Source organism: Amblyomma maculatum, unplaced genomic scaffold (genome assembly GCF_055883805.1).
Source record: "Amblyomma maculatum isolate TAMU_Amacu unplaced genomic scaffold, ASM5588380v1 scaffold_18, whole genome shotgun sequence".
NCBI classification, from domain to species: Eukaryota; Metazoa; Arthropoda; class Arachnida; order Ixodida; family Ixodidae; genus Amblyomma; species Amblyomma maculatum.
This window is the reverse complement of record NW_028146743.1, coordinates 257,479-281,664: the sequence shown is the minus strand read 5'-3', so window position 1 is coordinate 281,664 and position 24,186 is coordinate 257,479. Positions and strand designations below refer to the sequence as shown.

The 24,186-nt window shown below is 45.6% G+C and overlaps 1 protein-coding gene across 2 annotated transcripts; it reads left to right on the top strand.

The window, feature by feature from the left end:
• The first annotated feature begins 851 nt into the window (after positions 1-851).
• Positions 852-21,285, top strand: LOC146171680 (anaphase-promoting complex subunit 10-like). 2 transcript variants are annotated; one of them, XM_084586364.1, is made up of 4 exons: positions 852-1,286; positions 3,755-3,881; positions 3,968-4,130; positions 20,935-21,285. In XM_084586364.1, the coding sequence occupies exons 2-4, from the start codon at positions 3,791-3,793 to the stop codon at positions 21,191-21,193; spliced, it is 513 nt and encodes a 170-aa protein (XP_084442490.1). In that variant the 5' UTR covers positions 852-1,286; positions 3,755-3,790; the 3' UTR covers positions 21,194-21,285. The 2 variants fall into 2 exon arrangements, with proteins under 2 accessions (XP_084442490.1, XP_084442489.1); XM_084586363.1 differs by having other exon boundaries at positions 853-1,286; positions 3,787-3,881.
• The last annotated feature ends 2,901 nt before the right edge of the window (positions 21,286-24,186 follow it).

The window sequence follows — 24,186 nt, the reverse complement described above, 5'->3', positions numbered from 1 at the left end:
TTTCGTGCACCTTGTGCGGATACTAGTGAGCTCTTCCGCCCTGCTTGATAGCAAGAACGGTACTCGTATTGGTGGTGTCAGGAGCGTTGTAGGATTCATCAACCCTTGTTATTTGCTTCGAGATATTCTCTGGAGTATGTGTTGGCGAATGTGGACCTACGAAATTGTGGCTAGCTAAGCCAAGTATGTTTCTATACACATAAGTAATGACGAGGCGTGCCAAAGAATTAAATTGTCTCGTCGACTGAGACGCCGCACTGAGTGTGCATTTTATTTGCTTTTTGCACGTTTTTCAATAGCGAAAAAATAATACACTTCAGTGGAAGCTATATCCATTTTATGTTTTTGTACCAAAAATTTCAGTAAATAGAAGGCACGAAGTTCAGTCACAAAGCATGGAGCTCAGACGTAATTAGAGAGTTCATTTCTCCCTGTACTGAAACGTATGTGCTCGCCCGAAATCAATTTTCTAATTAATGACACTATCCACGCCGTGGGCGAGGGTACACGCGTTCATTCGGGATATTTATGGCGTTCATTTCTTCCTCATTAGTAGAGCCAGACACAGGCACTGGGCTACGCAAGTATGTCAAATAACCAGAAGAGGGACGGGCAGTTCAGAACTACTGTTCGAAGAAGGCTCATAATTTAATATCCCGCATGTTAAGACTACCCGCTATGCTGCGCGAATAATGGCACACAAAGGTGTTACGCATCATTTTTTCTCTCGCGAGCGAACAAGAATCCGCAGCGAATCGGACGGCTGTCGCTTCGCCGAGCACCACCAGGTTCCACGCGGCAAACAGGGGAGGCTGGGGATTTCTAGGGACAAGTGGCATTGAGCTGGGAAACATTCTGCTATTCGTTCGTCATGTGACTGCGAGAGTGAATGTAGTACCTAGGTTCGTGTAACTAGATCTGGGATAGAAGCTTGTATCCCCATTCCCTTTCGCCAGCGATAACGGCTACCCAGTGTTCTCATAAGCGTCGTCCGCGTCAATAGCTTGACAGTGATCCGAGAGTAGATAGCCCGCGTACTGAACTGACGAATGTGCTGAAACGACGGCGAGCGGCGCCCATTCAACGTAGTAATAGAGCGAGCAGCAACCAGGCCACGCCAAGGTTGGAGGCGAAGCTTCGTCGTCTTTGTGTCCCCGCTTCGTGTCTAAGCTGCGCTGACTGTGCCGTAAGCCTCGCCAGCCTCGCTCAGCGAAGTGCTGCGGCGACGTCGACGACGTCCACATTTCATTGCTTCTGGACAGCGCTATCTGCGACTGGCATAAGAGGTGAGCGAATCTCGTGATTTTCTTTTGAAGGCGTATGCGTAATCCATGTTAGCTTTCTGACGCAACTTTAAGCGACAGAATGCGATAGGAGCGAATGCTAGCGATTGATATCTTAGTTGAGATAATGAACACGGAACGTTTCGCGAAATCACGGCAACCATGGTCCATACCTCAGCGAATGTGATTTCACTAGAATTGGCAAGCATGGCAACTATGAGGCTGGCGGATGAGATCAGGAAGTTTGGCGGAATGAGATTACGTAGCCGGCGTAGCATGGGTTTTACTGGAGGGCTTGAGAGGCATTTGTCCAGCTTTAGGGATAGCTTAATTAACAGTCATAATAATGTCGACGATGAAGGGAACTTACGTGCAGCTCCAACGAAAAAAAGATTAGTACAAGTGACTCGTTAAGGCAGCAGAAAAATTGCCAGACGCGGCGCTGTTGTTGCCGTATGCGCCGATTGCCGTTGAGTGTTCCAGGCACGTCCTATTTCAGAAAGCAGCCCATTCCAGCACTGGACAATGCGAAAGCCCGCATAATGAATGAACAATTGTGCATTGCTTATCGGCGGAGTAATGCGCCGATGTGGCTGCCCACATGATTTTAACTATTAAGTTATTAGCTAGCACTGTGAGCAACGGTGTCTTTATCGCAGTTTTTCTTTTAAAAAAATTGCTGGGTGAAATAATCGTTAGCTTAGGAAGTGTTATCTGTACACATCAGCCATCTTTCCTGTTTCATGTGTCTTCATAGTGTACTCCACTTTGGTTTCATCTCTGCGCAGTATGCCTGCGTGAAATACGGATGAGAAATTTTGTTTTATTGCCTGTACGTTGACTTGTGTGCTGCGTTCTTTTATTACTACTTTGTTATCTTCGGCTGATCGGGCTGCTGTCGTATTGTATTTTGTCATATTTGCCGTTTCTTATGCTGTATGTATCTATCCCCCTCCCTCCACAGTAATCCCTAATTGGCGCTGTGGGTAAAGAATAAATAAATAAACAGCAAAGTTTGGGCTTAGTTTGATGGACTGCTGTCTGCCGCCCACCCCGACTTGGCAAATTAGTGGGGCCTGTACTGTTGTACGGGAACAAAAGCGCCGCATATCGCGATTTTTTCGGTTCGGCTACGAGGCACTCGTGCTAATTATTTTCCGTTGCAGCTGCACAGCTGTCGATAGGTGGAGCGCAGTTTGAAATCACTTGTTTTTCGCGGCCACTTTGAACGCGGCCTTGTTGCGCCCGTGTCGCCACGTTTCGCTGGTGGCTCGGGTCAAGCAGCGCACAGTAAACACGTTGCAGTTTGCTTACCTCGGCAACCCGACATGGCATGCGCCTGCTCGCGCGTCTTTCAAGTTTGTCCTTAGAGGAGCCGCTTGGAATAAAAAAAAAAAAAAAGCAGGGCAAATGCGAACTCATATGAGTTGTCCAGCTTCTTGAGGCTTGCATGCTTGCTTCTTGAACTTCACTGCCAAACGTGAAACCACCCGACAAACCACACCCAACCAACTGCCATTTCTATGCATATCCTTGCGAACGTGATCACGGGGTCTAGCATTGTTTGGTTGACTGTTTATTCTGTGTCAGTCGTTAGCTTGCAAGTGCAGTTGTTTTGTGCGTGTACAAATTTTTAAATGCTCCTTATGCCGAGTTTGTTTCCGGAACTACGGAAAAGAACTTGAACCACAAGACGCCACATCTACCAGTTCTGACGGTTCTCACTCGTTCCGCTATGCTATACGTGTACGATGTAGCCCACATTTCCACCACGGTATACCGCAGAAGTCGCCTCTTACTTCTTTTTAGTTATTTGTGCGCGTTCGGTCGAAATGTTTCTAGGCGGTCAAAGTTCGCATTTCTCGTGGTTTATATGTGGCCTTTTATTTTTATGGTCTCTATCCGGAAATTCATGGGTCGAAAACCGGTTGCTCTTTGTTCGCAAGTGCAAAAGGTTTTCTCTGAAAAAACAAAAAACAAAAAAACACCTACGCGCTTCCCGATTCAGAAAAAAATAAGTAATTATGGTATTCTTATGTGATGATTATTTATTGATCATTCATGGAGTGCCTTCGTTATGCGGAGGTCTTAAAGAAGAGAAAGAATGTCTCCACGCTTGCACCAGGTGGTGGCTGTGCAGCACGAACTAGAGTGACCCGCAGCGACGCGCAGTCGGACCCCGCTTTTATCTAATTGTTTATGAAGCTGAATATCGCTTGAATTAGGCAACGTGTGGGCTAGTTGATGAGGCACGTGTATCTTAGAGCAGATCCGAACCGCATGTCGTCGTGGTCTCGTCATCGCGCTTCCGCCTAAATGACAGTTGAATAACGACAGCTTGCGGATATTGGCGCGCGGCCAATTTCAGCCCATTCTTTTATTTTCACTGTAACGTTATCCGCCTTGCAAGAGAGGCATTTTGATCAGCATAACACGTAAATGTACACTCATCTATGTCATCCAGTTCATAGGGTAAACGGAAGTGTCCTTCTCTTCCTATTAGGACCATGAACGCTGTCGTCCCACGTTTGGAGATGGAGCCCGGTGTCCGGGACGTCGGAGAACAAGCCGTATGGTCCCTCTCATCCTGCATGCGCGGTGAGCTCTGAATCCAGAGTACCAGTGAACATGAAATTCTAGCAGGCGATTCTCAAGTAACCTCTCTTCTTCGCACGCTTTCGCAGGTTATGGGATCCATCAGCTGCTAGACGACTCCCTTCACACCTACTGGCAATCGGACGGGATTCTGCCACATGAAGTGAACATTCAGTTTGCAAGAAAAATGCCAATTCACGCGATATGTCTGTACCTGGACTACAGACGCGACGAAAGCTACACCCCCAAAAGGTATTAGTTTGGCTTATGTCACTCGAACAATTGACGCTATCGCATAGGACGTAGCCCGACAGGAAGTCTTGTGGACGACACGAACGCCGAACACATGTGGGATGCGTGGTCACGGCATTTTGGTGCCAAGTCTCGTAGGCCCGTTTTGTTCTCCCCAAGGTCCTCGTCCTGGAGAGCGTGCAGCTTTCCTTTTGATCGCCCCGAGTCCAAACGCGATGCTGCTCTGGTGCACCGTGAGGAGGGTTTAAGTGGCCCGAGCTCGCGGCGGCATGCACCGCTACTCGACAAAGGTTTCACGCGGGAGCGCGGATTGGAACGGCATTTTCTTCGCTTATAATTGCGTCGCGGACCTGCTGCCATATTGGTGTCTCTAGACCTAATGGAAATAGCAGTTATGTACTAATTTTGAGGCTAGCTCATGCAGGCACAAACGGAGGCGCCACCACTGAGACGTCGGTAGTGTTCTCCACAGTATAGTGTTCTGTATATCAGCCAAAGCTCTCATAGGCCGGATATTTTCGACCACATATAGACGCGTTCAGTCGCACGTTACACGATCTAGTTACAATCATACTTCCGCATTTTACGATGCCTTATGGCGTAGCTTTGCTCGAGGAAACAGCGGCGCGTCTCATTTTGGTGTCAGCCGTGTGTGAAGGCGTGCAGATGACGCTTACGTTGACCCAGCTGTGTGTATACGGGCTCCATGGGTGGCCCCTAGCGTGTAAATACTGGTTTTACATGCGATATTTAGGTAGGCGATGATGCGTCCAAATATAAAGAGAAAATTCGTGCTTACTGTCTGAGGAAAAGAAAAAAAAAAGCCTTTATCTCTGTGAGGGATGCAAGATTTCAATATGAATGTGCCATAATGTGTGTCACCTATTTTTTAATTTTTTGTCCCCTCCGCGGTCTCTTTGACGGTAGGTTGCTTATATCACGACCCAACAGACCGGATAGAACTGGTAGAGGTATCAAAGCAAATCAGTAGGCGCAAGTTGAACGACATAAGGACGTATAACATGGGGAAAATTGAGCATCCTCTAAAGGACGATCGTAGCCTGAAAGTGGTAATGAGGAAATTAGGCATAGACGAAAATCAGATGTATGCACTCAGGGACAAGGCGAGTATTGCCATTACTAACACGGACAAGATAATTAAGGTAGTCGAGGAGTTATAAACGGACCTCTGCTGTAGCCTAAGTAGTCAGGACAAGAATGAAATTGGCTGTAAAGAAGAGCAACCAGACGTTCCGCCAGTAACGAAGGACGAGGTTAAGAAAGCCTTAGAAGCTATGAAGAGGGGAAAAGCAGCCGCGCAGGATCAGTTAGCTACAGATTTCTCAAAGGACGGAGGGGATATTGTGTTAGTAAAACTGGCCACCCTGTCTACGCAATACCTTACGACATCGGAAGTACCGGAATCATGGAAGAATGCTAATATATATCTGAATTCATAAGAGAGGAACGCTAAGGACAGATGAATCAGCTTACTATGAGTTCCGTGCTAAGTATTTACCAATGCAATAGCTAGTAGAATCAGGACAACCTTAGACTTTAAATGAACCAAAGGATCAAACAGGATTTTGGAAAGGGTGCCATCGATCATATCTACACTATAAACCAGGTGATAGAAAAGTGCTGTGAATATAACCAGCCCCTATACCTAGCGTTCATTGACTACGAGAAAACATTTCATTCGGTCGGAACCTCGGCATTCATGCAGGCATAGCGAGGTCAGGGTATCTGTGAAAGTACTGGAAAATATCTATAGGGGCTGCACAGCAGCAATACTTCTGCATAAAAAAATTGATAAAATTTCTATTAAGGAAGGTGTTAGGCAAGAAGGTATATGATCTCCCCAGTGCTATTTACAGCTTGCCTAGAGAGTGTATTCAGAGACATATAATGGGAGCAGTTAGACATCAGGGTCAATGGAGAACATCTCAGTAATCTGCAATTAGCTGATGACATTGCCTTGTTTAGAAACTCAGTGGACCAACTGCAACTAATGATAAAGGATCTAGACAGGAGTAGCAGAAAGGTAGGCGTAATATTTAGAGGTAGCAATCGTGCTGAGTGGATCAGAGAAATAACTCAAGATACTGATATCCTAGAAGAAATTAAGAAGAAGAAAAGGGCATGGGCAGGACATGCTGGAAGAGAGGTTAACCGATGGTCACTAAATGTAACCAATTGTATTCTAAGGGAAGGTAAGCGCTGCGGGGGGCGGCATAAAATTAGGTGGATGAACCATATTAAGAAATTCAAAAGGGTCCAATGGCTGCAGCTAGCACAGGACTAGGTTAAACGGGGAGGCCTTCGCTTTGCAGTGGGTATAATCCGGCTGACGATTATGACGATGATGATGATGGTTATGCTTATATCAAGGTCGCGTATGCAATCGTAGCATTGCTGACCGCATATTCATGTGTCGATGAGTCTGTCAAACAAGCCAGGCGATAAAAAAAATCCGGGAAACCTTCATCAGGGTGCCTCGTGAAGCCATGATGCATGCAGTTATGAGACGCCGGACACCACATGCCGCGCCATATTGACGCAGTTCTTAAGTAGCGTAGCAGAGTCCGGTGCTTCGTGACGTCATGGAGCAGTTGCACGCTCGGTTTCTCTTTACAGCTGCCGTATGTAGCGGGCTGAAGCTCGTGTTGGTTGCTCCCCTGACACTGGCAAACAGTCGCCTGCCTTCCTTGTCTCCCTTTGGCTTCCGCCTTCCTCGTAATCGACCTGTACCAATGAATCTAGCACTTAGGCGGTATTACACGTCGTAGAACTGTCTGAGTCAGTGGCGTCACGAGGGGGGTGCGGGTGCAGCGCTCAGTGGTGTGCAGCTTGGCAGTGAGAGGGAGGAAGGTGCGGGGGGAGAAGTGGATTATTGTGTAAAGATGCCAAAATGCATGCAATAGGGCCGCTGAGACACTGACTGACAAGTGTGATCTTATCAGAAGGATTTATCCTGGTCTGAGGAGAGCTTGAAAACACATGCCTTAGTTTATGCCAGAGACTCCACGCCCTTTTAACATTGGACCGGGAATGTGCACGTGCGTGTACCACGCTGGAAACACCAGCCTTAACTCGATACCCATCGGAAGCCCCATGCGCGGGAGCTTGTTAGCCGACACCCACTGGCAGATTTCTCCTATAGTCTTGTGCTTTAAATTTGTCTGGTTTATTTATCTCCAATGCCTTTCTCGCTCCTCGGCCCACTCACACATCCATCTCGCACTTTGAAAACGCTGAAAGGCACGGAATGCCTGTTGCTCAGTGGAATGGCAAGTCTGACCACGCGCTGACTAGAAAAAAAAAAATAATAATGAGCAGGAAGGCACCTTTAGCAGGGCCAGGTGCTTTAGAAGGGGAATTTAGAGTGAGTGTAGCCAAGGGTGCTCAGTAGTGCATTATGCCGTTCTAACCTTTTTTTCTCTGAAAAACGTAAAATAATGATACTAATGAGAAACGCAACAGGCTCCCAAAGCATCACTGGGCGGCGCTGCGATGGATGGGATGGGATGGAATATAGGAGCGTCCCCTTTGAAATGGGGTGGTAGCAGTAGCTATGATGATCATTTTTCTCCCTATATCTTAATTATTGTTTTAGATAGGATAACTATACCATCGTTTTATTTCTTGGATTTTTTTTTCTACAATACTAACATTATGTCATTTTTACGTTTTTAAGCCACCAATCTTCCAGTCGTTTTTTGCTAGTTTCCACCGCCGGTTTATTCACCCGGCCACTGATATCTCTAAACCCCAGAGCTTCAGGAACACTGACTGCGCCTGCCTCAACTGCCAGATGGATACCATTACATTCGAGTATAATATGGTCAATTGTTTCGCTGGAGTTACCACATACAGCACATGCGTCATTTTCATTGTTAAATTTCTTTTTGTGGCTGCGTGTTCTAAGGCGCCCTGATCTAGCTTCAAAAAGTAGGGCACTGCCTCTTGAGTTATCAAAGAAAGCTTCCTTCCTGACCTGCCTTTTCCACTTTCGGTATAATTCCACACTCTGTTTCTTTTCCATCAAATTTATCCAATTTTTACCTTCTGTGTTTTTCACCTGTTGCTTAACGCTCTTTATTTCTTCGTCCTTGTGACCAGCATACTAACTGGTTAGTTTAGTTCTTTTCCTCCATTGTGAGTCAACGCTTTTTAGGTATAGTTATTTAAATACTTTAGCTGCCCATCTGTTATTGTCCAATTTCCTCAGGCATTCCTCATATAATATTTCACTCTTAGCTTCCCGTACTTCGAAAGATGTTCAGCCCATGTATCCCTGTACCGCCTCATTTGTGGTTTTGCCGTGGGCACCTAGTGCTAATCCTCCGACGGCTCTCTGATTTATTTCTAATGTCGACTGTACCTCTGATTTTAATCACAAAACCGCATTTCCGAAAGAAAGCCCGGGCGCCATAATTCCTTTCCAAATACCCCTCAAAACCTCATACTTGTATCCCCACAATGCCCTATGTTTCATTATCCCGGCATTTCTTCGCCCTTTGGCCTTAAGTGATTGCTCATGCTTTCCAATGTATGCCAATCCTTCGTTTACCCATATACCGAGATATTTATATTCTGCTACTCTCGGTATTTTATGACCTTGTATTTTAAGATCCTGATCAGTTGAGCAGTTGAAAATCATCAGACCCGACTTAACTGCGCTATAACTGAAGCCTAGAGCGTCCCCTTCGTCTCCGCAATACTTAACTAGAGTTTGCAATTCTTCCAGACTCAGCTAGCAGCACAATATCGTCTACATACATCAAACCGGGGAGGCGTTGCTCTACCGCCTTTCCACCTAATCTATATGAGAGGTTGAAACTTAGGTTACTTTCATGTATCTTCCGTTCCATGTTTATCTCATAAAGCATGAACAGCAGCTGTGATAGAGGACTACCTTGTCTTAATTCTTTGCATACCTTGACAGCTTCCGTACTTCTTATCCCTTCCCATGTAATTTCTACTTTGTTATCCCGGTATATTTGCTGTAGGAACTCTGTTATCTCATAACCGATACCTGCGGCTTCTGATGGGCAGCTCCAGTCTGTGGCAGAAAAACACACACTGGGCTGCCGTCGACTCTCGCTGCCTTCGCGGCGTGCGCCGCGCGCTTTCTCGTTCGAGCATGCGGCCTCGCAGTTGCATCGTGACATGCTGCCTGCATTCCGTCTTGATGATTGGACAACCTGCCGCATATTTCCACGGAGGAAACATAACTAGAGGCAAGAAAAGTTTTATTCACGTCTGCACTGTATAGGAGACGACGATGAATAATTATTGATTGTGAATGCGTTTGCCACAGTAGCGGACATGTAGGAAGTGTATATCGAGGTCTGCTATGTAATTATATTGTCTTATATAATATGTTTATTAACTGCAAAAGTATTATCAGTACTCTGAAATAAAGCGGCTCGCTCTTTGATTATCGTTTTGGCCTGTAGCATCAGATCTATATAAGGTCTTGTTTTTATTATTACGACGTTACTAATGCAAATCTTGCAGTAGAAGAATAAGTTATAGTCCAAAGGAGGTGTTTCTTCAAAAGCACGAACGCTAGATGTCTCAAAAACACGTGAGTGCCCCGCGCGCTGTACGCGACATAACCGGCTCGCTGGCTCGGAAGGCAAGCGAAATCCAAGCTTGTACTACAATCATGTTTTATTTCGGTTCTTATTAAATGGTTGTGCTTCATTTATATTTGGTTTGCATTCACGAAACCTATGGCGCGAATAGGGTGCTCTGTGCGAGTAGTGTCAATCAAGCCATAACTATAGGATCGCTTTTGTAGGGCACTTCCGACATATTTTATTTTCGTTATGAATAATATTAATGTTGGTTCAATTATTGGCCAATTTGTGAAAATCTGTAAAAGCTTCTCAGCAAGACATGTTTTCCAAACGTCGCACGCCGGATATCTGTCGATTTGGTTGCTTTCAGAGCACATGCAAAGCAGGGAGAGAGCACAGGAAATCGGCAAAGAGACACGCGGGGAGCGAAGAGCAGGATAATCCTCCACCCCCTTCCCTTTGTATGCATTGTGTTAAACCATTGTACTTTTCTGATGCCTCTCCAAGCTGTCTTTGTCAACTGTCAACATTTCTGAGTTTATGGAGAAGGGGGAAATTGGCTCTTTTCGTTTCTACAAAGAGCAGGAGACTTCACAGAACGCTGTCATGCTGTTGGAAAACAGGTCTTGCAGAAAATCTTCCAAAGGAATTTGCAAAGTTTCGCACGTGAGCCTCGTATTTCGGCGCTTTGCCTACTATTATGGCTGCCCATGACACAATGCTACTTAGTACCTCCGTTTGGCATCAGCGGAAGCGTTTTTGTATCGCCAACTAACCGCCAGGCGCAACTCTATCTTCGCACGTGCACAGGAAGCTAGCGGAGGGTCTGCTCCGGCTAGGCATGGCCTCCGAGATCACCTCCGCGCGCACGTTTCTCTCCGAACGGCCGGAGAGAGCGTAAGTTGGAAAAGGGTCGTGGCACCGTCTTTCGCCGCACCCCGGCGCTCGCCACTTATGCCACTTATGCACCTTTGCATTGATGCAGGCGCAGTCACTGTTCCTGAAGCTCTGGGGTTTAGAGATACCAGTGGCCGGGTGAATAAACCGGCGGTGGAAACTAGCAAAAAACGACTGGAAGATTGGTGTCTTAAAAGCAGAGAAGTGACATGACATAATGTTAGTAATGTAGAAAAAAAAATTTAATAAATAGAATGATGGTTTAGTTAACTAATCTAAATCAATAATTAAAATATAGGGAGAAAAATGAGCATGATAGCTACTGCTACCACCCCGTTTCAAAGGGGACGCTCCTATATTTCATCCATCCATCCAAGTGTTCCGCCGCAGCTTGGCGCAAACTATAAAACACGAGTTTCCTCAGCTTGCGCTCGTACCACAGTCGAGCTGCAAGCTTTAAAATGCCACGTACATTTGCGAGTTCATTAACTCGCTAAATACAGTATTTACGAGCGTGGCGACATGCATAAACATCTATCGCACGAATGCAATTCTCTAAATAGTTCCGCCACAGCCACATGATTATTGGTTACTTAGATGCATCTCACGATAGCTTTTTTTTTTTTTTTTTTTTTTTTCTCGCACGGTTTAAAAGCAGCCTTGGAAGGATCGTAAGCACGCAAGTTCGATAGAGTCCTTACGGAAAACAATTTACATGTGTTTTTATAATATGCCTTATGGCAAGCTTGCGTAATAAAAAAAAAAAAAGTTCGATAAAGGTGAAGGGTTATCGGGGCACGTTCAGGCACCTCTGCCGTCATATGAGTATATGCGAGATTTTCGGAAGTGATCCCGTTAAAAGCGGATCAGCTTATACGATGGAAAGTGAGGAGAAGCTATTACCTCGTTTTTAAACTATGCCGCCCGCCATAGCATAAATGTGCGCAATTATCACGCGAGTTTCCGCTTATTTCTTGTTTTCACTTGTTTGCATATGCTACAGACTGGGTGCAGTGATTTTATTTTTAATTTTTACTCCTGTGCCTATACACGCAGAGGGCCAAGCCGAGCAAACTGGTTAATTCAAACGAATTATGATTAGATATAGAATGACACTATAATACACGCCTGCCCCACTAGTTAGCAATTTTTCATTAACTTTCAATGATATGCGAAACTTATCAGAACATTTTTAGCACTAAACATCCGCCGGTTGTAATGATACTAGTCACTTTCTGAACAAAATTACGAGGCAAAAACTGTGAGCAATTTAAAAAAGTCATGTTTCTTTATTTACAAAACTCATGAGGTGGACAAAGAGAAAAACAATATGGGCAAACACAATCAAGAAGTACACACAAACATTGTCATTTACAAAGTTCAATCACCACATGATGACTACTTGCGTAGTTTTCTATTCACAAAGATAAACCGGGTGCGGGGAATCCTAGCGACGCCACTGCTACGAGTTAGGAAGGTGGATGACAGGCCTTCTGTGATGGAAGGAACCAGCACTCTATGAAACCATGCAAAGCAGAGGGGAGTGTTTATTTTGAGGCGAAAGCGTTTAATACCTCATCGTTGTCAGCATTTGTCGGCAGAGGCTGTCAGTGTCACACTTTCGATGCAAATAATTAAAAATAAATAAATAAACCTTATCTCCATCTGGATTTGAAATTCAATCCCTTGGATTCTGCAGATGAGCGCTTCACCAACTGCGTCATGCCCCGAATCGTGAAACGTTCTCATAATTCTCCTTGTCTACCGTGAGGATAGCGGGATTGCGCGAGTGACAGATACTGCGCCTTTAATTTCCTGTAAACTAATTATAGGGCGCCGGTGAACTTTGATGCGTTCAATGGAATGCAGGTTGTGTTCGACAAGGGATGCGCCATGTACCGTCACGACAAGTCATGACGTCACCAGGTGATTCATGCATAGACGAAGCTGACCCCGCCGGGCGTCCTATCCAGGCGTCCGTGCAGCGCCTTTCATTTGATGCTTCCTCGAACGCCACACCACACAGCAAACAGAAGCAGACCAAGATGTCTGGAAGGCGTTAGTACATTAGGCATTAGCGGAATTTCAAATTGATTTACAGGATAGAAAAGGCGCAGTATCTCCGCTCACACATATGATCTACCTCGCCGTAAAGAAAGGGAGGAAGGTGGAAATGAAAGAAGAGAGGGAGATAGACTTGCCGTAATGGAGGGCTACGATCAACCGCGCCATAATGGCTTTCGCCTCATCGCACTTAAGTGGTCCAAAGTGCCCTTTAGAATTTTTTTCATCTCCGGTCATCCGAATGTTCTCAGAAGTAAAAATTAAGAGAGCCTCCGGAGCAGTGCTGTCGTTGTTGGTAGGATAACGTATACACGACATAGCTCCGCTGCTTCTCTTTTTTCTCTCAACATCCGGTTGCAATACGTGAACTTCCACCAGCATAGTTTCTAAACCATGCCAACCGCAAATATAAAAGATCTGTGGTTATTAATTTTTGCCCTGTACTATCAGCCTCCAAATTCTTAAATTTGCCCCGCCGCGCTGACTCAGCGGCTAGTACGCTCCACTGCTGAATTCAAGAATGCGAATGTAATCGTGACCGTCAGAGAAGGCTAAAAGCAAAGCAGCCGTGTACAGTGTGATGTCAGTGGGGAAAGTATCTGGAGTCCTCTGCTGCGTCGTCCCTCATAGACTTAGTTGCTTTGTATGGTAAACACTGTTAATAGAACCAATCCTTTCTTATCAACCGGCAAGATGGCGTAGTCATTTTTTCCACTTGTCTTTTGTGTACGCTTCAGATTTTCCACTTTTTTTTTCACCCTTTGAATTCTTGGTTGGGCGGGAGGGGAGGGAATATGCAGAGCTCAAACATTTTCGAGGGGTGTTCTGACAGCGACACAATCCCCCTGGCTACGCCGCTTCTAGAGTAGCCGCTGCCCGAATTCACGAAGATAAGTATAGACGTCATGCATCTTTGGTCAGTGCGCCATGCAAGATCCTATGCACATCCTCTATAATGGACGTCACCGCTTCTTAAAATTCAGCGAAGGCAGAGCGCAGATGGGACAGCAACTCAAGAAAGCTTGCAGTGTCTACGCCACAGGGGTTTTGAAATCTGGTGACTGATTTTTCTTCACGGTTTTCTGTGACGGCATCGCACCCCGCATTGCGTGGAAAGGAGTAACACGTGTTCTTTAGGTGAACTGAAAGAGCACTCATCTCCTTCGAATTCTTGCTTATGAAAAAAAAAAAAAAAAAAAAAATCGGTGACCTCTTGAGCACTTTTAACCGGAAACGGGTCGTTAATCGTCACTAATGATAACGCCCGTTGCAACAGAGCCGACCAAGTGCTATCAATTAACTTGCTAGAAAGAAGGAAATTTGGTATTTGGTTTTAAGAGGTATATACCGCCTAGCTGAGGTTCTTGATATGAATAATTAATCAGCCAGCTTGTTTAGCTGCAGTTCTTTGCACTGCTTTTCATATCTTCACACTTTGAACTTTCATGTTTTACAAGCACGGACGTTAGCTGCAATTGCTTCACGACTGTTTTTGTTTTTAAGTGTCCCATTCCATCACAGAGGAACCGCCTTCATTAACCACCGGCTTTAAGGCAGGCGATCGTCGTCTGTGCCTTGAGGCTTTTTTGTATATAGCTGCCCTTACGACGTCGACGCCTTCGCTGATCCAGCTCCTCAGCATCCCTCCTCGCCATGCGCTCTCTCACAAGCGAAAGCAGCTCCACTCTGCCAAGCTGAGAGTGTAGCCAAAAGTTTGGTCCTAGGCTAAGCGCTTTGTTGGGTTCATAAGAAACTTGTGGATTGCCCAATATGTGAGTAGCTTACTGGGCTTGGGAACAACGAGGTTCCCTGGGAATGAAGGCTACGATCTTGCGCCTCATGCAATCAGCGACTTGGGCAGCAGATTGTAAGGCTTGGTAAAAGCGCCTTCTGCCTCAACCTTCAGGTGGTTCTCTAAAGCAGATAAGAGACGCAAGAGCGCCGGACTTTATTCTGGGATTCGGAACTAAAAATCTTGTAGAGCCCGACGTTTTGCGTGTGGTACGGGGGGAAAGGTCTTGCCAGCCGGCTGAACTTCGACAGAACAAAATCATTCTCGGCGTAATACGCAAGCGTCCTTGCCTGTCAGGTCTCCGATATTAGGAATCGGACGTAAGTTGAAGAATGGTACAAAACAACCATTGGAAATAAAGTACCCGATGTAAGGTAAATTATTCTGCAAAAGGGAAGACTATTGATCCATTGCGTTGGTTCATGTTTCTCACCTCTGCCATGTGGAACTACATGTGTCAGCCATACTGGTCGCTGCTTAAGCGACAGGTTGAGAGAGCATGCAGTCGATGTCACAATAGACGGAAGAATCGCACTAACCATGCATGGGGCAACCTGTGAATGCATTCCTTATTTTTAAAAGTATAAATCCTTCGCACTTGTATTAGGCAACCGCATGAACTTTGCGAAACATATGTTGTCCAAAAGTGTGATTAAATGTTTGAGCGTGCCTTCGCTTCGCTTATTCAAGAAGAGATAGGCTACTTAGATATGAATAATTTCGGAGTGATCGTTTTGGTTCGCTTTTTTAGTTTAGTTTTTTTTTTTTGTCTTTGCTGTATGCCTTCTGCAGTTAATGCGAGAGTGTGCGAAATATACCCATATCGGTCGGTTTTGTGTTAGTCGCTTGGTGCCTCCCTGCACGGTTTTTCGCTCCGTTGTCTTGCACAATTATTGACGGTTCTGCGAAACTTTAACACGGAACAGCGCCAAGCACCTCCTCGCGAGTAATTTCATTGACCCTCTACACCCCAACCGTGGAATTTGCTCTGGTCCACTTGCTCTGCTGCTGTCTTCACTGCGTGACTGAGTGTGATCAGCACATGCGGCTTTAGTTCGCCCTCTCGCACTCCCGCGTAATTGTTGTGTCCGAGAGTGCGGTGGAGGTCCGGTGCTAGATACGTGCGATGATAATAATGATGATTTGCTCAGTCAAAGTCAAAAGTGTTCTCAGCAGGTCACTTCTCTTCGTTCTCCCCGCTCGCTCGCAGATCGCAGCACGCATTAGTACTACTCCGCTACCGGATCACAACCGCTTGCCCTAGACAAGTTTAGGTCAAGTAACTCCATTAGACATTATTACAACTTTCTCAAATTTTTCAGTGCCTATCGAAACTCCTGGAGAACCAGAGTGTCGAACCTAAAATTTGTCTGGTTCGGTTTGGGATCGAATTCGAGATCGATTTCGGCTCCGGAGACACATTGCGTTCTGGTTTGATCCCATTCGACCCTGCCCGAACCGGTTCAAACGGGCTAAAAAAACGTTCGGCCGCATTTCTTACTCCACTTTTTTAATGCTCAGTATTATTTCCTGTTTCCGTATCTAGTAACCGCTGTAAATTCATGTTCTAGTCCCTCTGCTGTTTTTGTCGTCAGGTGTGACGCGCTCCACTTTGCTTCCAGACCTGAGCAAACTATTGTGAGCACTGTCTGGTGCTTCATCCTCCGCATGGCTGAACGTGCTGCTTCGTCTTCATCCGGCTCTCTCTTGCAAATGCTCATCGTCATCGCGGAGTGTGGTTTCCTGCAGTGTGCGACGAAGGCTTCAGGTCTCCAATAAAACCTGATCCCCAAGTCTTACCTTCGCGTTACCTTACAATATCTATATTAGTGACCGACAATTAGAGCAGGATGGGAGAAAATGATTTCTTTTCTTTGGCCCATAACCAGCTAAAGCAGTCACGTGTTGAAATAGAGTTAAAAGAAAACGTTTGCTGCTGCGCTTTTCACATAAACAAAATTTCGCATAAATTTTAGTTCAGAGCGAAGCCACTACTACAACCTGTAAACCACTTCTCCATCCGGCTCCTACTCAAAGAATTTCAAATCATACCAATGTCAAACCTAGCACACATGCCAAGACCAAAGATGTATATACCATAATTGTGACTGTATATACCACGCAGCACGCGGATGCGGATGCCTTTGCATTTCTTGTCTGTTTAGGTGAAATGCAAATGCACCCGTTATGTCGGAGGCCGAAAGGCGCTGACAAATGTCCCCTCCGCTACGTGTTGGGATCGGTCATTATCGTATTCGCCGGAGAATCCGGATTAACTAATTTTCTCGTTCCTGTGGCCTCGACACGATGCGGTAACCGTCTTGTTGCGCGTCATGGCTGCCTGCGCGCTATATACTTTCTTCTAGAACCACTCTGAGGCTAGATTGGTATGGTTGGTCCTGTAATTTACAGCAAGCATGACATGAAATCACGGCTGCTCGCAAATATTATACTATGTGCTCAGTAAATGCTGCTAGCTTTTTGATTTGGCCACTGCCAGCTTCAAGGAAATGAGGGAGTTCATAAGCTTGCCCGCGGTCTCACCTTCCGGGTAGGCTATGAACCTCATGCAAGCAAGGACAAGCTAGTCAGCTACGAAGAGATTACTGAGCACTATCGGCTAAATAGGGTAGAATACCCCTGCAGATAGAACACTAAATAACAGCCAGTAAATCATCTGGAGGCGCTTGCAAACAAAGACTTTTCCGAATCCATACCCGTAGCCATGCATTGGTACCCAGAACAGTTTTCAGACAGATGCAGACTATGTGAGGATAAGGCGCATCTGGTACATATGTAATGGACGTTCCAAGAAATCAAAAGTGTAAATCACGACACAAAAACAGAATTTTGGGAGACTCTACTGTTGAGCTCACACCCCGAAACTCAGCTACGTGTCATCCGACTGGCCGGGTCCAAGGACTCCAGACCGCCGTCTAGGCAGGTAGGTTGATGCCTATCCTGTATGTGTTCTAAATTAAAGTTTTACCAGCACCAGCATAGAAAGACCGGAGGAATCGGGCTTGACAAGGGCTGTTGGATTTAGTCTAGAAGATGCTGTCTCGACGTTGACTTGTGTAGATCACACTGCGAACGCTACTGTAGCTAGTGAATGCAGTTCTTAGCTCCGCAACTTCTCCCTAAAATTCATAAGCCCCAACGGGGTGGCGTAGTGGTTAGGGCGCTCGACTACTGTGACCTAGGAACCGGGATCGCATCCCGGCATCGGCGGCATACATGGCAAAATTACTTTTGTAAAGGAATTACATTATATTACTAATTGCTGAAAATCGCAGAAATGTAATTAAATTACATTACTCATTACTGCTCCCAAAAAGTAATGAAATTACATTACAATTACTTCTACTGAGTAATTAAATTACTTTTAAATTACTTTCTAGTTCCCATCCATGCAAACAATAAGCAAAGCTAGTAAACAAAACAAAAACTTGTTCTCCAGACGCGAAGCACACACAATCTTTCGTCTTCCCGCCATATTCCGTCCCAGATAGCTATGCCTTCTCTCTCCTACAGTACATGCCATTACAAAAACAAGGCTACTGCAAAAATATAATAAACACGGTCGAACGGTCCTGAAATGACCGGCAAACCCAGCGTCTTGCTGGCCCGGAGCTGTCTCCGCCATTTGAAGGCCCCGAAGAAGCTAGCTTATTTATTGCTTCCGCACTCCCAAGAATCGATGTCGGCACATTTGTGCTCAGTGGTTAGTAATGCTCAAGCCCCGGTGCCTCACGTCATGGACCCTTCTGCCTATCTCCCCCAACCCCAATCCTCCTTCGCCCCGTGGTGTTGAGTGTAACCAGGCACCATGCACTGTGCCCTAGCCGACGCAACAGGGAGTGGCGCTACGCCGCGCTCCAAACTAGTTTTCAGCTCCAGCCTTCTGGCACCATCTCTCCCTTCAGCATTCCCTTGATGCCTTGTATCCTGCTGCTTGGAGCATGGTTGAGGTCTCAGACGCACTGTTCTGCTCAACTCTGTCCCCCTTTGCCGATCCGTTACGCTGGCTTCTCTTGCCGCACGCCGTTCCTGCTTTCGCGGCACTCTACTTCATCTATTGAAGGAGTTGTGGCGCATTTTAGTAAAAGTAATTTCGAAAGGAAATAATTACTTTTGCTGGGAAATTACTTCCAAAAAGTAATTCATTACATTACTAAAAACCAACCCGAAAAAGGAATTCATTACATTACAAATTACCGAGAAAGGTAATTAAATTACAGTAATTCCATTACTGTAATTCAATTACTGCCATGTATGATCGGCGGCAGCTTTTGAAACGCGGCGGATAGCTAGTCGGCAGTGTTCTGTGCGATGTCAGTGCATGGTAATGAACCGCAGGTGGTCGAAATTTCTGGAGCTTTCCACTGCGACGTCTCTCATAACGTCGGTCGCGTTGGGATGTTAAACCCCACAAACGAACAAGAGACAAATAAACAAGCGAAGTTTCATAACACTCGAGTCTGCTTATTCTGAGCATCTTTTCAAATGCACAGAGCAAGCTGTGTACTTCTCTTTCCTCAAGAAACGCTTCAGGCTCATCCTGGGCTTGTAAACTCTTATCGGTGCCGGCGATCCTACGCAGCCGCTTCCATGTGGTTATCAAATGCTGTTTGGCTTCGCACCTTTCCTCGCTTGCCAACGTAACGAATATCGAGGGTCTCACGCTGCAGTTCGCCGATTGCACAATTACTACCATTCCCTCGTCTGTTATTTTCCTTAAGGCCTAGGCGCAGGTTCCTTCGGCCCACCTGACCTCGTCCCTCTCCCTGCTTTTCAAGGTTTTTTTCCTCAGGTTACTCATAGTTACATTTTCTCTCAATGGTGTACATCTACCTTTCAGTGCCACCTTTCTAGACTGTCTTCGTATTTTTTTCGACACCATGGTATTACAGGCAAAAACAACAGCACACTAAACAGAGCTTGAGAATTAATACTCGTACTAGTAAGGCCACTCAGTTCCTTGCTCCACCTAGTCTTCACAGTTGAAAATTGGAGCTTCACTCGTGGCAGAGGTTCACTTTCCAAGGCAAATAAAACAAGCAGACTTCGATATGGACAACATCAAGAGAAAGGAAATGGGGAAATCGGTTTATGGGATCGTCTTTGTCCTGAGGGTAGGTACAACGCGAGAACAGAGCGGTAAATTGCCCTCCAAGGCGGCCTTCCCACCATCAGCATCGGCTGCTGAAGTCTCGTCAACCAAATTGCATCTGCTGGCATCGCATCGCATATGGCGGCTATGCATGTGCCATGCGAGTCATTGCGACGTCGTCGAACGACAGGAAAATAAAGTTATCTGTGTGAAATTTGTGAAAACAGATCCTTTGTAGATGTATATATAAATATTTATCTAAATCAGCAGTTAAGTTATGATTTATATGCTATTCGTTCACTGCTTAGAAAGGCTCTCGTATGAGGCAACTTTGTCCATGCGCTGCGCCATTGCGCAGTGCAGCGGCCTCCCGTGTTCGGGATGAAACAATAGCCTGACGCCAGAGATTGGTGCCATGCATGTGGCGACATGTTTTCCTTCGTTCTTTTCATCTTTTTGCTAAAGAAAATTTTTCAATATGGTTGCGTAGTTTGCGGTGCGCAGTGGCGCTTTGGAAATAAGCGAGAACGTTTTACAAGCAGCCAGAAACTAGAAACTTATGAACGTAAGTTCCAGCATAAGTGGGTCTGAATTCCGTACCGCGAGCCAGTTCGGAACGGTTCTTTCGATTTGTTCCTGTCCGGGTTCATTTCGTGGCGGAAAAAAAATTCGGGTTCAGTCAGTTCCAGGCGAAAAAGCGGGCTCGGTTCCGGTTTTCGGTTGGGTTCCGGTTGGGCACCTTGTCCATGAAAATCGCTATCGGATGCGCAGGTTTTCTTTCTTGGCTTTGGTGGACTAACGCGGCTGTGCTCTCCACTCCAGCCGCCACGCGCGCTTGAGCGCACGTATGAGCGTCGCCTCTTCAGCCATGCCAGCTTCACATTTTTAGCCGGATGTCTAGAGATAGGTATGACGAAAACGCAACTTGGCGCGCCTTGTGCACCGGGCGAACCGCCCCCCGCCAGCGTTCCTGTCGCAACTACGCAGGCAGGCGGCGCACAGCAACTTGGTGGGATCCGATGGTCTGTGCTGTGGACAGTGCTTTCGCTGACGGCGCGAAACTGAGCAATGCAATAACAATATCTAACGCTACAAAATGGGTTTCGAAGAACCAGACACTACGTCCGTCCCGTACGCTTAAGAAGAATTGGAACCAGAGCACAGTAGATGCTCGCGGAGCCCGCGAAGCAGTGCGAGGAACCGTTTCAGAACCCCTGTTCTGGCTAGAGAGGCTGCCCGAAGCAGCTAGAGCTGGTTAAATTCAGCCTCTGTCCCGTGCATGCGTAGCACCACGAACGCTCAGTGCCACTGTTGTGTACTGCTAATATTTGTTCTGATCTGTGTTTTCAGGATTTCCGTGAGAGTGGGATATACTTTCCATGATCTTCGAGAGGTCGATACTATCGTCCTCAATCAGCCAACAGGATGGGTGCGCATCACTCCGCGAGATTCGGCTGGACGCCCTGTTCGTGCCTTCCATGTGCAGATCGCTGTATTGGAAAATCATATGAACGGTCTGAACACTCACATACGGCATATGAAGGTGTTCACGCCTCTCCCGCCGCTCTTCACACCTCTTGGCTATAACGTTACATTCACCACTCAGTAATGCCAAGCCTACCGTGGCGTGTTTCAACCTTACCTTCCGCAGCCTTGATGACAGGTTTTACTAATGTAAGCTGGTAAATAAAGCGATTTGTTTCTGCATTCACCTCCTGTTCTGACGCCTTTTGTTTACATTTTGGTCATTTCCGCCTCTACTTTCTTTCAGGTTCAAGCATAATAACTGGCTTCTCGGAAAAGCCCAAGACATTGTTATTGTAGTTACTCTGCAGCCAGGGAACAATTAATTCTTAGATGTTGATTTCGCCGCAAGGGGCAGCTGCTAAAGTATGTGCTGATGTGTACTGTGCTACACTACCTACTCTGAGCACCCACGCTTAGCCGTGCGTGGCATCGCCATGTTCAGTGAAAAGGGGGGAAGCCTATCCTGAGTGTTTGGTCCTTAAGGTGGCGGTCCCACTCCAGCGGTGAAGAGACGACATTTTTGGCGATATTCATACGCCTACTGCGCCTCACTAGTTTAGTTTATAAATATGACTTTAATATATTTGTAAAGTTTATTTCCTCTCCTTTCTAATGGTGCATTTGATTTATAAATAGCTGCACCGATGTTTAAGCTGTAAAGGAAAACACAAAGGTAAGAAACGGCTTTTCAGCTCTACTTGTCTCGGGAAAAGCAAAATTGTGCAAAAACTTTTGCACTTAGGAAAACACCATTTGAGATGTTTTGAGATTAGATATTAATGAACAAAGTTAAGCATTTTTATTACTGTGTATCGCATAGTTTATTAGCCACGCGCCTGTGAAAAGTGTATAAAACAGGTAATTATACATACAATAACTTTCAAGATACGCATTCTGCTGCGGAGAGTTTTTGCGCAGTTGGAGGTCGTACATATTTCGCTTTTTCCTGAAAATATAATCTGTCTGCTTCATTTAGTGTAAAAGTTATTTGTGATCAAACTTTGCGATTTTTGCAAAATGGCTAAAAGTATGTGCTAAACTGTTCAAGTCATAAGCTTTTATCTGCGCTGAAATTTCGCGTGGAAAAACTTTACACCTTGCTGTCAGAGGATAAGCATCGGTTTTGTTCTACGACTCTCGAGGAATGTGCACTGTCAGGATGATTTCAGCTAATTTTTTCGTGGTTCACTTGAAGCGCGCGAGCTCTTCATGAAATATTTTAAGCATGATTGAAATGCTCCATGGCTTGTTTGTTTCTGGCGAATATAACTTAAAGGTTCGGGCTTTCGTTCCCTTATTCAACCGGTAACAATTATCAACTACAAAGTGCACAAAAAGCAAATAATAGTAAAATAACAGAGCCACGTGTGATAAACGTAGTAGGTAGCGCCACCTATGAAATTTTATGTGCACTAAAATGTCGCAGTTCAGAAAAATTACGAGGATGGCGCCACAAACACCCTGAATCTAAAACCCCTTGATACTTTGAAAGTTACGCCAACGATTGAACTTTGCCGCCGCCGCGCTACCTCCTCGCCTCCTCCTCGCCCCTTGCGCGCCCCTTCGCTGAAGGCCGGCTCTCCGCCCGATTTCCTGAGCGACGATTGGTCTCCCTGCCGTTGCCATTGGAAACCGACGCGCGTCCGGCGTTTTCCTTGTGTTTTCTTTTTCCTTCGCGCCATTTTTCCCCCAGTCTCTGCGAGCGAATATTGCGCGCTGTGGTTTTATTGCAGCGTGCAAGCTCTATGCCGTGCTGTTGCGCGTACAACTGCAGCAAGCGACCTGAAGATGGTTATGCGGTATTCATGATATCTCAAGGCAAGCGTGAAGGCTTGCGCACGAGTCAATGGATTGACAAGATTAGTCGAAAGACGTTTATTCCTAGAAACAACAGAGTTGTTTACGACGTCGAGTGCCTTTCTCACTCCCCGTAATAACGCGTCACCTGACGCTGCGTTTTTTATTCCTGCTTGCTGCTCAATATTTTTGCGGCGGCAGCATGTTCATTTTATAAAAATAAGGTTGTCCTCTGCAGCATGCTGAATATTCTGCGAGGCTCCAAGGCTCCATCATTTAACACGCTTCGACTTCTGTACAGTGAGAAACAGGGCGCTATAATCTGCTTTTTGCTGTCAGAAATAACTGGAAAATTACAGTCTCTCGATTGCATTTGTCGCGATTATGCTAGGATCCCTGGCCTCCTTCACTAAAAATCAAAATTCGGGCTTGTAGAGGAGCTAGCCTTTCCAGCTTTTACTTGTAGTGTGCGTCGGTTACTCGGGAGCATTGAATGCTGGCCCTGAAAAACTTTTTGGCAAGTAAACCCGAGGTATTGCGGGTAATCTGCACTAGTTAGGTCGTATGGCATTTTTATTTTTCAATTCTTGAATGTGTCTTGCCATGCTTCGACGCACGCGTGGGTTAAAAAATATGCGTTCGTTTTATCAGGGATACGGCCAATGTGCGGGAGGTGTTCATATGATCACACACGCTTCACTTTGACCATGACTACTAGGCGTTGGCAGGTTACCTTCGCTTTGAAAGCTGGAGCTCTAAAAGCGCGATTCCGCGTATTCATTTATTGCGAGAAAAGTTATCCCATCAATGTCAAATCAGCCGGAATCATTGCATCAATTTTCTGTATTTACGAAACTTAAGCAATCAATGATAATTATAGTTATTATGTAAAAATAGGGGAACATTTTGCGAGCAACAATTCTTAACACTGTAACATATTACTCATTTCAATTGTATGCTAGATTTTTTTTTTCACCTAGCCTGAGTAATTATCTCATCGCTCTATGTTCTAGCTACATTTCACTGAAGACCAGTTTGAGCCGCCAATATTACACGAACTCGAAAAAAAAAAAAAAAACAGACCAAACGCAGTTCCATCAATTTTCTCTCACCGACCTGTCCTGAAGTAAAGGAAGCCTCCTCGACAGAGACATGAACCTCGCGCTGATAGTAGTCAGTTATTTCTGTGGCTTGCTCTTTTCTCACCTCCATTTATGAGAAAACAAGAAAGTATAAGAATTAAAAGTCAATGTATAGTTGTCTCGTCAGATATTATGA

What these genes read in the sequence shown, in the direction of transcription:
- LOC146171680 (XM_084586364.1), top strand. Translation starts at nt 3,791, where the DNA reads ATGAACGCTGTCGTCCCACGTTTGGAGATGGAGCCCGGTGTCCGGGAC. An exon ending in CCTCTCATCCTGCATGCGCG is followed by an intron (nt 3,882 to 3,967) that starts GTGAGCTCTGAA and finishes ACGCTTTCGCAG; the next exon opens with GTTATGGGATCCATCAGCTG. An exon ending in GAAAGCTACACCCCCAAAAG is followed by an intron (nt 4,131 to 20,934) that starts GTATTAGTTTGG and finishes CTGTGTTTTCAG; the next exon opens with GATTTCCGTGAGAGTGGGAT.